Source organism: Hyperolius riggenbachi, chromosome 4 (assembly GCF_040937935.1).
Source record: "Hyperolius riggenbachi isolate aHypRig1 chromosome 4, aHypRig1.pri, whole genome shotgun sequence".
In the NCBI taxonomy this organism is placed as follows: domain Eukaryota; kingdom Metazoa; phylum Chordata; class Amphibia; order Anura; family Hyperoliidae; genus Hyperolius; species Hyperolius riggenbachi.
Window position 1 is genome coordinate 9,886,255 of NC_090649.1, and position 15,493 is coordinate 9,901,747.

The window sequence follows — 15,493 nt, forward strand, 5'->3', positions numbered from 1 at the left end:
ATCGCTTTGCCACAGCGCGGGCACAGGGCGGCTGCAGGGGACAGGAGGATCGCTTTGCCAGAGCGCGGGCACAGGGCGGCTGCAGGGGGGGGACCGGAGGATCGTTCCAGGACAGCGCGGGCACAGGGCGGCTGCAGGGGGGGACCGGAGGATCGTTCCAGGACGGCGCGGGCACAGGGCGGCTGCAGGGGGCCGGAGGATCGCTTTGCCACAGCGCGGGCACAGGGCGGCTGCAGGGGGGGGACCGGAGGATCGTTCCAGGACGGCGCGGGCACAGGGCGGCTGCAGGGGGCTGGTAGAAGCCCCAGGTAAGTGAAACTCTTTGTTTTTTTTGTTTGTTTTTTTAGGTTAGGTTTAGGTTCTCTTTAAAGAGAGTCTGAAGCGAGAATAAATCTCGCTTCAGACCCCATAGATAGCAGGGGCACGTGTGCCCTTGCTAAACCGTCGCTATCGCGCTGCTAAACGGGGGTCCCTTCACCCCCAAATCCCCTCGGTGCAGCGGTGGAGCGCTTCCTGGTTGGGGCAGGGCTAACCGTCGCAGCCCTGCCCCACGCAGCGCGTATCTCCGCCTCTCCCCCGCCCCTCTCAATCTTCCTTCGCTGAGAGGGGCGGGGGAGAGGTGGCGATGCGCCACTGATAGACGCAACTGGAGGCAGGGCTGCAGCCGTTAGCCCTGCCTCCAGGAGCGACCAAGTCTGCGACCAAGTGTTGCAGTGGGGGGTTTGGGGGTGAAGGGACCACCGTTTAGCGGCGGGATAGCGGCGGTTTAGCAGGGGCACACGTGCCCCTGCTAACTATGAGCTCTGAAGCGAGATTTATTCTCGCTTCAGAGTCTCTTTAAAGTGAACCAGAGACGAAGCACCCTTGTGTATTTTACCATAGAAATCAGTGGGAACATTAGAGAAAACATTTACCATGCTCTCTGTTCCATCCTCACTGCTAAAAGTGTCTGTTATCTAGCTGAGATAAGAATCCCGGACTGAGCATTGATTCTGGCTTTGCTATAATGACTCAGCTATAATGATTCCTGAGCAAAGCCAGCAGGGGGCAGGCTTGGACTTGAAGACAGCAAAGAACACAGTCTCAGCTATAATTATTCTGTAGCAAAGCCAGACCGACTGCTTAGTCGGGATTCTTATCTTAGAGGTGATAACAGGCAAATTAAACAGAGAACAATGTAACAAAGAGCAGATTAGGTGTTTACTGTCATGTTCCCACTGATTTATAAGGTAAAATACATGAGGTTGCTTCATCTCTGGTTCTCTTTAAGTTATAATTCACAGACTGAAGTATTCCTGTATCCATATGATGCCCTCCCCCTTCCTTTCCCGTGTATGTGATTTCTCTCTTGTGTGCTGTGATTGCAGCGTATGTTTGTGTAGCAGGATATATAATGTCTCCCCGTCAGTCACGTCTGTAGTGATTTGTCTCTCGTGTGATTGCAGCGTCAGGCCGCAGCTTCTCTCCTGATATCTTACTGAGGATAAAGCGGGACGAGGAGATGGAGTGGAGGGACATGGAGGCCCCGGAGAAGGAGGACGATCTGGATACCAGCTCCAGTGAGTGTCTGGGGATTGTAGTGGTGTCAGTCCCAGCCGCATGCCTGTGGCATCTCGTGCTAGTTGGAAATCTCGCTTAACGTGACAATATTTTTGGGAGTTAGAAATCCAATTCCCCAGTTCCTACTTCCTGTTTGTGCTAAAACTCAACAGGAAGTCCTGTAATATCACTTATGAGGGGGAGGAGCATAGTGAGGGTGGCTTAGCAACAACACAGTCTGTCTGTTGCGGGGGAGGGGGAGTGAAGACATGATTGCTGCACCCCCTTTTTTGACTTCCTATGTTGTCTGTCCTAACACACACACACACATGCGCGCGCACACACACACACTCGCACACACACACTCGCACACACACACTCGCACACACACACTCGCACACACACACTCGCACACACACACTCGCACACACACACTCGCACACACACACTCGCACACACACACTCGCACACACACACACTCGCACACACACACACTCACACACACACACTCGCACACACACACGTATAACTGCCAAAGTGAGGTCAGTAAGTGGCTGTAATGGTGTAACCCCCACCAGCTTCATCGCTCTTTTTCGCTCATAATAAGCCCTCACCCATCCTCTCGTCTGCAGGAATCCCCGTGTTTGACCCTGATGTTGGCATGTGGGTCTTCAAGGACAACCCTGACATGAGTCTTATGGAAGATGGCGGAGAGCGAACCTCAGCCACTGATACAGGTCTGTGTTCTGTGCGGTATAGTCCTATCCCTGTACAGACATGTGTCTTGTTGTATCTCTGTAGAGACGTGTCTCATTGACCACCTTCTTGTTGATCTCACCAGATGAAGGCACTTCCTCGATGGACTCCACTCCCGCCACGTGCAAGCAGACATTACCGGAGATCTCGACTCTGCGCCGGCCCATCTGCCCGGAACTCCCCCGCCCCGGTAAACGGAAGAGGCGCCCCCCTCAGCGACGGACCAGCGAGCAGGTGCCAGACTCCGATGACGATGAAGGAGAGCCTAACCACCGGCTGCCATGCCGTAACCCCCCGGTGGTGGAGACAGAGGACAAGAAGGATTGGATGGCCCCAGAGAAGACGTATCAGTGTGACCTCTGCGAGCGGACCTTCAATGACCACCAGAGCCTGCAGGATGCCTTCCTCACCTGTCCGCAGTGTAGCGGCACTCTAAACCCCATCCTACAGCAGCCGGCTAATGATCAGACGTTGAACGCCACCCTCCCCCGTGTAGACTCTGGCACCCCCCAACCCACCCCCCAACCCACGGAGGGGCCGTCAGGGTGATTCCCTAAGGCCCCAGTTCTTCCTCCACACTGGATAATTTATTTGTTCATCCTCTATGTAGACCAGCCGGTGTGTTATCCTCTTCCTGCTGCGGGGAGGAGGGGGGGGGGGATTCCTGGTGTGACCACACCTACAACGCGACACCCGTGTTATCGCTTATATTTCTAGATGGCAAATGCACCACAGCGCCATCTTGTGGCAGCGACTACATTTCCTCTGCTCTTTACCAGTCCTCTTGTGTGCTACACCTCCATCTTAGCTGTGCTAGAGCGCCACACAGTGGTCATCACGTAGAATGCTGTTGTTGGATTGTCTTTTGCATTACAAGGCCAGAGAAGGACAGGTGGGAGTGGCCTGTGGTGGCTCTGTATATCCTCTTCACTTACCAGCCCTCTCTGCTAGGGATGGTCAATGACATGCAAGTCATTTCCAGTTGATGCAGGATTATGCAAATGTATGCAGTCTGAAATTGGACCAATTGCATTGTACCTCAGCTGGATTTGATTGGTTCATTTTCAAGCTGTGTAAATTTGCATAATGATGTATCAACTTGAAATAATTTGCATCTCATTAACCATTCCTACTGTCTTGATTCTTGGCTTTGCTGCGTGCGCCCCACAGAGGCAGACAGCCGCCACTACACCTGAAGCATAGTTCAGCTTGTATAAGTAGTGAATCCACCCCTGCTGGCCTCCGATTAATAATACCGTTTGTAACCCGTGACGGATTGTTCATGAAGTGATCTGGAGACCCGACGGTCTATTTTATGCAAACTCTTGTCCAATAAAGCAGACTTGAAGTGAGAGGGATATGGAGGCTGCCATCTTTGTTTCCTGCGGATCTCTTTGGCTGCTGAAGTGTCCGAATCACCCCTGAAACAAGCGTGCAGCTAATCGGAACACAATTCAGTCAGAAACGTTTGCTCTGCATGCTTGTTCAGGGTAAAACAAAAGCTATTAGAGGCAGAGGATCAGCAGGACAACCAGGCAATCTGCATTGTTTAAAAGGAAATGAATATACCAGCCTCTGTATCCCTCTCACATCAGGTTCTTTAAAAGACAGCTGAAAACACAAAGTACAGTTATCCTAAACGCATTGACTGGCCAGGTGGGAGTTGGTAGATTACTTGCAGATTCCATCAGATCTCTTCCATCAGATTGTCTCGTGCTTGACCAGCTTCACCCTTATATCTGTAATCTGTAGTGATCACAGGAACAGGAAGTTGTGAGAAGAGGGAGGGTCCGTACTCCAGGAGCAGACCGGCAGACCAGCTTCACCCTTCTATCTGTGATCTGTAGTCATGCCTGTAGTGATCACAGGAACAGGAAGTTGTGAGAAGAGGGAGGGTCCGTACTCCACAAGCAGACCGGCAGATCAGCTTCACCCTTCCATCTGTGATCTGTAGTCATGCCTGAGTATTTCTCTCTGCAGATTTCTTCTGCTCAGAAAAGAATCAGAGTGATCACAGGAACAGGAAGTTGTGAGAAGAGGGAGGGTCCGTACTCCAGGAGCAGACCGGCAGACCAGCTTCACCCTTCTATCTGTGATCTATAGTCATGCCTGTAGTGATCACAGGAACAGGAAGTTGTGAGAAGAGGGCGGGTCCGTACTCCAGGGGCAGACCAGCTTCACCCTTCTATCTGTGATCTGTAGTCATACCTGTAGTGATCACAGGAACAGGAAGTTGTGAGAAGAGGGAGGGTCCGTACTCCAGGAGCAGACCGGCAGACCAGCTTCACCCTTCTATCTGTGATCTGTAGTCATGCCTGTAGTGATCACAGGAACAGGAAGTTGTGAGAAGAGGACGGGTCCGTATTCCAGGAGCAGACCGGCAGACCAGCTTCACCCTTCTATTTGTGATCTGTAGTCATGCCTGAGTATTTCTCTCTGCAGATCTCTTCTGCTTCTGCTCAGAAAATAATCAGAGTGATCACAGGAACAAGAAGTTGTGAGAAGAGGAGGGTCCGTACTCCAGGAGCAGACTGACAGATCAGCTTCACCCTTCTATCTGTGATCTGTAGTCATGCCTGTAGTGATCACAGGATCAGGAAGTTGTGAGAAGTGGGAGGGTCCGTACTCCAGGAGCAGACTGGCAGACCAGCTTCACCCTTCTATCTGTGATCTGTAGTCATGCCTGAGTATTTCTCTCTGCAGATCTCTTCTGCTTCTGCTCAGAAAATAATCAGAGTGATCACAGGAACAAGAAGTTGTGAGAAGGAGGGTCCGTACTCCGCGAGCAGACTTGACAGATCAGCTTCACCCTTCTATCTGTGATCTGTAGTCATGCCTGAGTATTTCTCCCTGCAGATCTCTTCCTGCTTCTGCTCAGAAAATAATCAGGAAGTTGTGACAAGGTGAGGGTCCGTACTCCACGAGTAGACCGTCAGATCAGCTTTTTGTCCCTAGGCCTTTACAACGGAAAAGGGGACATGATCTGCTCATAGAGGGAAAAAAACAGCTTTTGCCTTTTATTTCGGAATGGGTTCTTTACAGTAAGAGTGACTAAAATTTGGAATGTATTGCCACAGGAAGTAATTATGGCAAATTCTGTATGTGTGTTTAAGGGGGACTTAGATGTTTTCCTTGCATTGAAGGGAATCAATGGCTATAATTAGTAGGTAATTCCCGGCAGTGTTGATCCTGACCTACAGATCACAGATAGGCGAGTAAAGCTGAAACTCACAAGTGACAACATTCGAGGGATATGCAGCGAGAGGTGCGGAGAAATGACCAGGCTTGTCATACGTGAAATGGTCATCCAGCGATGGAAACTCGTTAAGAAATGACAATGGTTTTGCCACCCTGCATTCCTTTCTTTCAACAGAAACCTGTGTTTTCGGTCTAAGACCAGGAGTGCCACTTCAAGTTGCTTCGAATCGATTGTTTTAAGTCAAAACTGCCCTGTTGCTGTATTTAGTTAGTGCCGAGTTGATTGTTGGTTTAGATGGTTTTGCGTATGGCCGACATTAGACCAGTAGAAGGTGGAGGCACACTCTCACGGTATACGGGCTGCTGCCAGGCGGAGGAGGGTTTATACATGACCAGAAGCCTGGAGAGGTCCTCAGATTTCGTGGAGGTGACACCTGCAGTGCATTATATATTATTATGGATCGGGTCAGTTGGGTAAATATTTGAAGCTGAACCTGAGATCAGCTACTTGAGCACATATATACTTACTGGGGCTTCCTCTATCCCCATGAGATGGGATCGCTCCCTCAATGTCCTCCCCGGCCAATCCGTTGTTCTGGAATCAGCCGCAGTAATCGGGCCGGTCACGTACTTCTGCACATGCGCTGCCTGGACACCTGCACCTGCGGCAGAAGCTTACGACCGGACGATTACTGGGGCTGATTCCAGAACAACGGAGTGGCCGGGGAGGATAGTGAAGGAGCGATTCCCATCTCATGGGACTAGAGGAAGCCCCAGTAAGTATATACGTGCCCAAGTAGCGGATCTCAAGTTGACTTAAAGTAAAACTGAAGCCACCGGATCCCGTAGAGGCTTCCTGATCCTTTCTCCGCGCCCTCCTTCCACCGCTATCGCCCCCCTGTTAAAGTTATTGCGCACATACAGGGCCAATCTTCTTTGGAAGCACTCGGTAATACAAGTGCTTCTGAAGCCTTCTTAGGAGTTCCAAAGTCACAAAATTTCAACGGGGGACAGCTTTGGAACGAAGACCTGGAGAGAGGCCGGGAAGGCTCTATGAGAGATTCTCTGACTTCCAGAGACTTCCTTTTCCATAGGCAACATTTTTTTACAGATTACTTTTGCATTAATACATTCTTCAACAGCTGCCCAGAAAAACCACACAGCCCCTCCTCCTACATGAGTCCTCTGACTGCTGGTGCCACTTCCTTCTGCATGAGTGGGCGGTCCTCTGACTGCTGGGGTTACCTCCTGCATGAGTGGGCAGTCCTCTGACTGCTGGTGTCACCTCCTGCATGAATTTCTGGTCCTTTGACTGCTGGTGCTACCTCCTCCTGCATGGGTGGGCCGTCCTCTGACTGCTGTCGTTACCTCCTCCTGCAAGGGTGGGCCGTCCTCTGACTGCTGGTGTCACCTCCTCCTGCATGAGTGGGCGGTCCTCTGACTGCTGGGGTTACCTCCTGCTTGAGTGGGCGGTCCTCTGACCGCTGGTGTCACCTCCTCCTGCAAGAGTGGGAGGTCCTCTGACTGCTGGTGTCACCTCTTCCTGCATGAGTCACTGGTCCTCTGACTGCTGGTGTTACCTCCTCCTGCATGAGTGGACGGTCCTCTGACTGCTGGTGCTACCTCTCTGCTCAGTGCTGCAACTTCCTGTGGCAGTGCTCTGATCTCCGCCCCCGAGGTGCTGTCCGGTTCGCTCTTTATAGCTGGCTTTGTTACATCGGACCTGATTTGTGAAACTCGTCGCGTTGCCTTCCTCTCTGGGTTACCGGTGTCTGGTGCCTGTAGGTCCCCTGTGAGCCGCCCTTATGGACGTTGGAGGGTTTGGCACTCCGGTTGTCATCTCACAGTAGTCACGTGTAAGCAGCTTAAGGCTTTCATTTGCTATAGATCCCTCCCTCTCTGGGGCGGTTTACATTAGCAAGTTTAGGACTGTTTTTCTTTTTGCTGGTCGCCATTTGGAAATCTTTGCTTGCTGTATGGCTTGAGAACTCCATGCTTCAGGACTGTATTGTTGCTGTGTCCCCCATACCATATCCTTAGCTAGACTCTGCTCTGTGTCGCCCTTATAGCTTCGTGTTAGGATGCCACCCAGTGGCCACCCGGCAGAATGCTGCTGATGCTTTGTCACTGAAATATGAGGTGTGAGGGATGGATGCAGTAATCTGTCCTCTGCCTCTTACCAGCTTCCCTACCTCCCTGTCAGTTAGTGCTCTTCTACAGGACATTATATGCAGTGTGATGTTAGATACATGACAGTTTTAGAGTTTTATTCTAGACAGAGTTGTGTTGCCTGAATCTTTCTTCTTCTCTCCACCCCTCTGCAGTGCTTCGAGCCCCCACACAAAGCTTTAGCTTCCCCTTTATGACAAGTGTAGATAGGAGGACCTGTAACCTCTCCAGCCCAACCACTGAAATGCATACATAGATATTGTTGTGTCCATCACTAGAGCAGCTAATAACACAAGTACCCGAGGGATCCGGCCATCCACAGGCGAAGACATCACTTTTTAGAGTCTTCTGCAGGCTCTGGGGTCCCTGTTCCACCTCCTGCCTGCACTTCGTAATATCAGGTTCCTGTTTATAGAGATCAATAAAACAGCCCTGTGTTGGTCATAGCTTTAGTAATCTCTGATGTGGAACCAGGCTGAACATATCCTAGGTGTGCCGAGAGTTCCGCTGTAACTCTAGGTTTTGTGGGACGCGGACTGGCCTGGAGTGGTTCCTTTAAGTTCATCATGCAGAAGAGTTGTGGGAACTTTCACTTTAAACGCGTCAGTGGTTCATGAACCAGTCAGGTTGTAGATTAGTTTTTGAGCATTTTTAGAGCCTCAGTTGTGCCTTAGTCTCAGATCCCTGTCTTCCTGGAGAGTTATCCTAGTCTTCCCTGAGAAAGGTGCCAGGCTTCTCGTAGTAAGTCTGTCTGTTTCTCAAGGGTCTCAGTCCCAGGCAGTAGTGTCTTCAGTCTAGTCCTCTGTCTTCCCAGAGTAGATGTCATTTTTTTAGGAAGGGTTTTATTTTCTTTAGGTTCCAGTTCCCAAAGAAGTTCTCACTCCCCAGAGATGGTACATGTCTACTCTTAGAAAGTCCCATCCTCTTCCCAGACAAGGTCCTAGTCTTCTCTCAGAATAGAAGTTCCCAGACTCCCCAGAGATGGTACATGTCTATTCACAGAAAGTCCCATCCTCTTCCCAGACAAGGTCCTAGTCTTCTCTCAGAATAGAAGTTCCCAGACTCCCCAGAGATGGTACATGTCTATTCACAGAAAGTCCCATCCTCTTCCCAGACAAGGTCCTAGTCTTCTCTCAGAATAGAAGTTCCCAGACTCCCCAGAGATGGTACATGTCTATTCACAGAAAGTCCCATCCTCATCCCAGACAAGGTCCTATTCCTGTCTCAGAACATCCAAGTCTGTAGATTTAAGTCTTCCATAAACGGAACAATTTTCAGTGAACAATCTTTTCCTTCCTTTTTTGAATCGGATCATTTATATTGTGTTGTATGAAAACAGAGAATCGGGTGGGCCCAGTCATTCCTGAACGATTACTTATTGATTGTTTCCTTAATGAACTGGTCGATCTGCATACATATGATCACAACTGGTTTCATTATCAGGAAACATTTGGATCCTTTAATGCTCGATTAAGATTCTTTCAATCGGAATAATCTCATTAAAAAATGATTGTTCATGAAACATTGCACCATTCAGGGACTCCTTAAGAAGGTCTACATATTGACAGAGAAGATCCCCATCTTCCTGGAGAAAGTCCTAACCTCCTAGAGATGCCCACATCCATTGTAGGACAGCCCACACTTCTCTGTTTCCTACCACCATTGTCTATGACCTCAACCTTCCTCCCGAATTGTTTTCTAAAATTTCAGTCTTCCCAGAATCCCTTGGTAGGTGGTAAAACTGGCAAAGTTGTATTTGTACAGGTGATAGTGAAGTCAACCTTGTCCTCCTTTCACAACCTCTTGATTATGCAGAGGTCTCAGGTCTACTCTGTATTCACGGGAGGGAACATCCTTCATTTGCTTCCTGTGAAGTATGAGTTGCATTAGCCTCTAGTCAAACTCACTGCAGGTGGGTGACGGGTGCTCTCAAAGTGGCCGTATCCTGCAGTCAGAGAGTACTATGTATTTTCTCTGGAATTCTCTTTTTTTATTTTGTTTTTGAGTTCCTAATAGTTTTACTGTTTCATTTATTTTTTACTTCCTGAGTGTTGTCTTTATATTAGTCCTGTGTGTGCAGAAACCCCAGTCTCCTGTAATTGGCATCTGTTCTAGAACACACCCAGATGTTCTGCTAGTACTTTCTTGTTGGGTTTAACTTGGCAGACCCCAGGTGACTCTGCTCCATCCCTCTCTTCATCCTGACTATTTCCTTAGTTAAATAGCTTCACAGGAGCACGCGTTACAGACTAAGAAAACGCCAGACAGGAGGCAGCACTGGTGCCCGCTCTATACGGGTGTCTTGTCATAACCCTGCTACTGCCAATCTTCCATAATGCTATGCAGGCCCACATTTCATTTAAGATGCATTCCCCTTTAAAAAAAAACCACCATTTATCAGGAACCCTGCTGAGAGTTGTCTAGTTTACTTCACCTTGGATGTTTGTTACGTCTCCCCCCACTTATTCCTTTATATGTAAAAGTGCTTAGATTTTCTTACAGTATTTTTGGGTTGTTGAATTGTTTATACCGTAGTTATACATTTATTTTAACAAGCAGAAGTATCCCTCGGGGTACAAACACTGTATATTTGTAGGAACCCTAACATTGTTTTGTGAGAAGTATCTGCCTTGTAAAACTGGGCGGTGCCAGGTGTGATTTTGTGATAAGCAGAGTTGCTCCTCAGGGGAGGGTTCCAATGCCAGTTCTACCCGCAATGCTGTACCTGCAAGGCATCTGGCTGAAGAATTGTTATGTGTTTTCTCCCAGCAACCAGTGGGCTTTACCCTAACATGCTCTTAACTGCCTGAACAAAGAAAATGGGAGAAGCTGATTGGTTAGGGAAAAAACACAGACAGTTTTCCAGTCAGGCATCTCATATACCAGATCCCGATAAATGGTGCAAGCCCCCAGTAACAATCTCTGAACACTGGTTGGTACCCTAAAGCTATGCAATTTCTTGGGTGCACCTTTGATAATCAGGCACTGTTCCAGGATTGGATGAATAATGACCAGGAAGAATCTCTGGCAATCTTTACTTCCAGGTGCAGATTGTCCCGCCCCTGAGGAGCACATTGACATGAACTCAGGCTAGAATTCACCTGTGTGAATGAAACCGAAACTCATTAGGTCATCTGTGGATACATTGCTAGTGTTAATATTTCCTTCCAAAGTCACTTTTCAGCTATGGGCAGCTCCTGAGGACCTAAATAACAATATACAGGGTTGATTGATATATTTGGAATTTACAGCTGATCTGAAACCAAGTGAAGAAAGCAGCCCAGCATATAAGAAAGTTCCAGCAGTAACAGTATTTTAAAGGGAATGTATTGTGTATTTTTTGCGTTCAGTATTTGTTATATTTATTCAGTTTGGCACTAAAAAGAAAAAAAAACAGCAAGTTAGAAAAGTATATGTATTTATTTTTCATTAGAAACCTGAAATTTTACAAATTATTTTTTTTGTTTAGTTTTGTTGTATTCTTGCTCTACTGGTGATGTTTTGGGAGTTTCCAAAATTTCATTAGAACATTTCCCAAACACGCTAGAAATTTATCTCCCGAGATGTTTGTTCAGACTGTCTTAGGCCTCTTGCACACTGCAAGTGATTCAGATTCCGCTTTTTAATCAGTTTTTACATCCGATTCAGATTCCGAGTTGCAGTGTGCAGGGAGCAAACTGCAAATCGGAATCTGAATCGGATGTAAAAACTGATTAAAAAGCGGAATCTGAATCGGAATCACTTGCAGTGTGCAAGAGGCCTTCGGTGAAAATTTAACCCTTTCCTCTTGCTTGTCACGTTCCTTGACAAGATGGCACAGCCGGTGTCTGTGCAGCAGTCTTTCCTAAGATGACGCCTGAAGTTATCACTGATGATTGTTTCCAATGGCAATAATTGAGTATCTGTACACGGCTTTAGTGAGGGAGGAGCAGGCCACATTACTCTCCATGGTGTTATCTTACAAATCTAGCTTGTCAAACGAGGAGGAGGAGCTTTCAAGAAAAATAACATTTTTATTTCTTGGATTTCATATTTTCTTAATTTACACACAAAAAAAAAGTTTTTGTTAAGACCAATAAAATATCATTGTGCATTCCCATTAAAATTACGTGGTTTTGAGGACATGGTCTATAGAAAAGTCTAGAAACTTGCTTGCTGCAGTTAATAGCCCGACTTCAGAATCTGTACAGGTTCCAGGAGTGCTCAGCCTTGGGATCTATACTTGTTTAAAGAGGTCCTCATAGCCCCAGAATCTGTACTGGTTCCAGGAAGATTGATCAGGTCCTAGAAGCTGTACTGGTTCCAGGAGAGCTGAACTAATCGGGTCCTAGAAGCTGTTTTGGTTCCAGGAGGACTGATCAGATACTAGAAGCTGTTTTGGTTCCAGGAGGACTGATCAGATACTAGAAGCTGTTCTGGTTCCAGGATTACTGATCAGGTCCTAGAATCTACTGGTTCCAGGAGGACTGATCAGTCGCTACAAGCTGTACTGGTTCCAGGAGGACTGATCAGGCCCTAGAAGCTGTACTGGTTCCAGGAGGACTGAACAGGTCCTAGAAACTACTGGTTCCAGAAGAACTGTTCAGTCTTAGAATTTGTATTGTTTCCAGGAGTGCTCAGCCACAGAAGTTCTATCCCCAGTTTCTGTGATACACAAGGTTATCCACTTTATTTTACAGCTGGCATCTTCATGGCCAGCAATGCTATAAAGCGCTCATTGTGCCGCATGTCTCCAGACGCTATTGAATGAGGACATCTTTTGGAGGGACACCTGTATGGTCATCCCATGTGACTTCCTGTTATTACCTTCTCAGTTACAGCTGCTGACACGCTGGCGGCCATTGCCCTCCTCCTGCCTCCTCCACTCTGACTTCCTGTTTTAGCTCTGACTTTCAGTTTTAGCTCTGCGAGTTGATATTTTATTGAGGTAGAAGTGTGAATTTTATAAGTCTTTTCTTACTGCCTGAACGCTGTAGTTGCAACTTCAGCAATAAAACCTGATCTGTTTGTAGAAAACGGTGGTTTTGTCTTCATTCATCGCAGGCTGTGTGACAGCAGAAGAGCGAGGCCTCACTCACACATTTCATGCACGGAGCTTCAGAAGAGCGAGGCCTCACTCACACATTTCATGCATGGGGCTTCAGAAGAGCGAGGCCTCACTCACACATTTCATGCATGGGGCTTCAGAAGAGCGAGGCCTCACTCACACATTTCATGCACAGGGCTTCAGAAGAGCGAGGCCTCACTCACACATTTCATGCACGGGGCTTCAGAAGAGCGAGGTCTCACTCACACATTTCATGCACGGGGCTTCAGAAGAGTGAGGCCTCACTCACACATTTCATGCATGGAGCTTCAGAAGAGCGAGGCCTCACTCACACATTTCATGCACGGGGCTTCAGAAGAGCGAGGCCTCACTCATACATTTTATGCACGGGGCTTCAGAAGAGCAAGACCTCACTCACGCATTTCATGCACGGGGCTTCAGAAGAGCGAGGCCTCACTCACACATTTCATGCATGGGGCTTCAGAAGTGCGAGGCCTCACTCATACATTTTATGCACGGGGCTTCAGAAGAGCAAGACCTCACTCACGCATTTCATGCACAGGGCTTCAGAAGAGCGAGGCCTCACTCACACATTTCATGCATGAGGCTTCAGAAGAGTGAGGTCTCACTCACACATTTTATGCACGGGGCTTCAGAAGAGCGAGGCCTCACTCACACATTTCATGCACAGGGCTTCAGAAGAGCAAGTCCTCACTCACACATTTCATGCACGGGGCTTCAGAAGAGCAAGTCCTCACTCACACATTTCATGCACGGGGCTTCAGAAGAGCAAGACCTCACTCACGCATTTCATGCACGGGGCTTCAGAAGAGCAAGTCCTCACTCACACATTTCATGCACGGGGCTTCAGAAGAGCGAGGCCTCTCACACATTTCATGCACGGGGCTTCAGAAGAGTGAGGCCTCACTCACACATTTCATGCACGGGGCTTCAGAAGAGCGAGGCCTCTCACACATTTCATGCACGGGGCTTCAGAAGAGTGAGGCCTCACTCACACATTTCATGCACGGGGCTTCAGAAGAGATAGGCCTCACTCACACATTTCATGCATGGGGCTTCAGAAGAGCAAGGCCTCACTCACACATTTCATGCACGGGGCTTCAGAAGAGCGAGGTCTCACTCACACATTTCATGCATGGGGCTTCAGAAGAGCGAGGCCTCACTCACGCATTTCATGCACGGGGCTTCAGAAGAGCGAGGCCTCACTCACACATTTCATGCACGGGGCTTCAGAAGAGCAAGACCTCACTCACGCATTTCATGCACGGAGCTTCAGAAGAGCGAGGCCTCACTCACACATTTCATGCACGGGGCTTCAGAAGAGCAAGACCTCACTCACGCATTTCATGCACGGAGCTTCAGAAGAGCGAGGCCTCACACATTTCATGCACAGGGCTTCAGAAGAGCGAGGTCTCACTCACACATTTCATGCACGGGGCTTCAGAAGAGCGAGGCCTCACTCACACATTTCATGCATGGGGCTTCAGAAGAGCGAGGCCTCTCACACATTTCATGCACGGGGCTTCAGAAGAGCGAGGCCTCTCACACATTTCATGCATGGGGCTTCAGAAGAGCGAGGTCTCACTCACACATTTCATACACAGGGCTTCAGAAGAGCGAGGCCTCACTCACACATTTCATGCACGGGGCTTCAGAAGAGCAAGACCTCACTCACACATTTCATGCACGGAGCTTCAGAAGGCGAGGCCTCTCACACATTTCATGCACGGGGCTTCAGAAGAGCGAGGCCTCACTCACACATTTCATGCATGGGGCTTCAGAAGAGCGAGGCCTCACTCACACATTTCATGCATGGGGCTTCAGAAGAGCGAGGCCTCACTCACGCATTTCATGCATTGGGCTTCAGAAGAGCGAGGCCTCACTCACACATTTCATGCATTGGGCTTCAGAAGAGCGAGGCCTCACTCACACATTTCATGCACAGGGCTTCAGAAGAGCGAGGCCTCACTCACACATTTCATGCATGGGGCTTCAGAAGAGCGAGGTCTCACTCACACATTTCATGCACGGGGCTTCAGAAGAGCGAGGCCTCACTCACACATTTCATGCACGGGGCTTCAGAAGAGCGAGGCCTCTCACACATTTCATGCACGGGGCTTCAGAAGAGTGAGGCCTCACTCACACATTTCATGCACGGGGCTTCAGAAGAGCGAGGCCTCTCACACATTTCATGCACGGGGCTTCAGAAGAGTGAGGCCTCTCACACATTTCATGCACGGGGCTTCAGAAGAGTGAGGCCTCTCACACATTTCATGCATGGGGCTTCAGAAGAGATAGGCCTCACTCACACATTTCATGCATGGGGCTTCAGAAGAGCAAGGCCTCACTCACACATTTCATGCACGGGGCTTCAGAAGAGCGAGGTCTCACTCACACATTTCATGCATGGGGCTTCAGAAGAGCGAGGCCTCACTCACGCATTTCATGCACGGGGCTTCAGAAGAGCGAGGCCTCACTCACACATTTCATGCACGGGGCTTCAGAAGAGCAAGACCTCACTCACGCATTTCATGCACGGAGCTTCAGAAGAGCGAGGCCTCACTCACACATTTCATGCACGGGGCTTCAGAAGAGCAAGACCTCACTCACGCATTTCATGCACAGGGCTTCAGAAGAGCGAGGCCTCTCACACATTTCATGCACGGGGCTTCAGAAGAGCGAGGCCTCTCACACATTTCATGCATGGGGCTTCAGAAGAGCGAGGTCTCACTCACACATTTCATACACAGGGCTTCAGAAGAG

At 48.9% G+C, this 15,493-nt stretch overlaps 1 protein-coding gene across 2 annotated transcripts in view; it reads left to right on the top strand.

The window, feature by feature from the left end:
• Nucleotides 1–11,326, top strand: part of LOC137571120 (uncharacterized) — a 37,557-nt gene extending 26,231 nt beyond the window's left edge. The window contains exons 5-8 of one of the 2 annotated variants that reach the window (XR_011031296.1): nucleotides 1,446–1,559; nucleotides 2,172–2,276; nucleotides 2,381–4,259; nucleotides 4,302–11,326. Coding sequence is in view for 1 of the 2 variants with exons in the window: in XM_068279828.1 (XP_068135929.1) it covers nucleotides 1,446–1,559; nucleotides 2,172–2,276; nucleotides 2,381–2,844 (683 nt within the window). In the remaining variant the exon portion in view is untranslated. Of the gene's footprint in view, nucleotides 1–1,445; nucleotides 1,560–2,171; nucleotides 2,277–2,380 lie in introns of both variants that reach the window. The other variant, XM_068279828.1, reaches the window with a different exon arrangement.
• The last annotated feature ends 4,167 nt before the right edge of the window (nucleotides 11,327–15,493 follow it).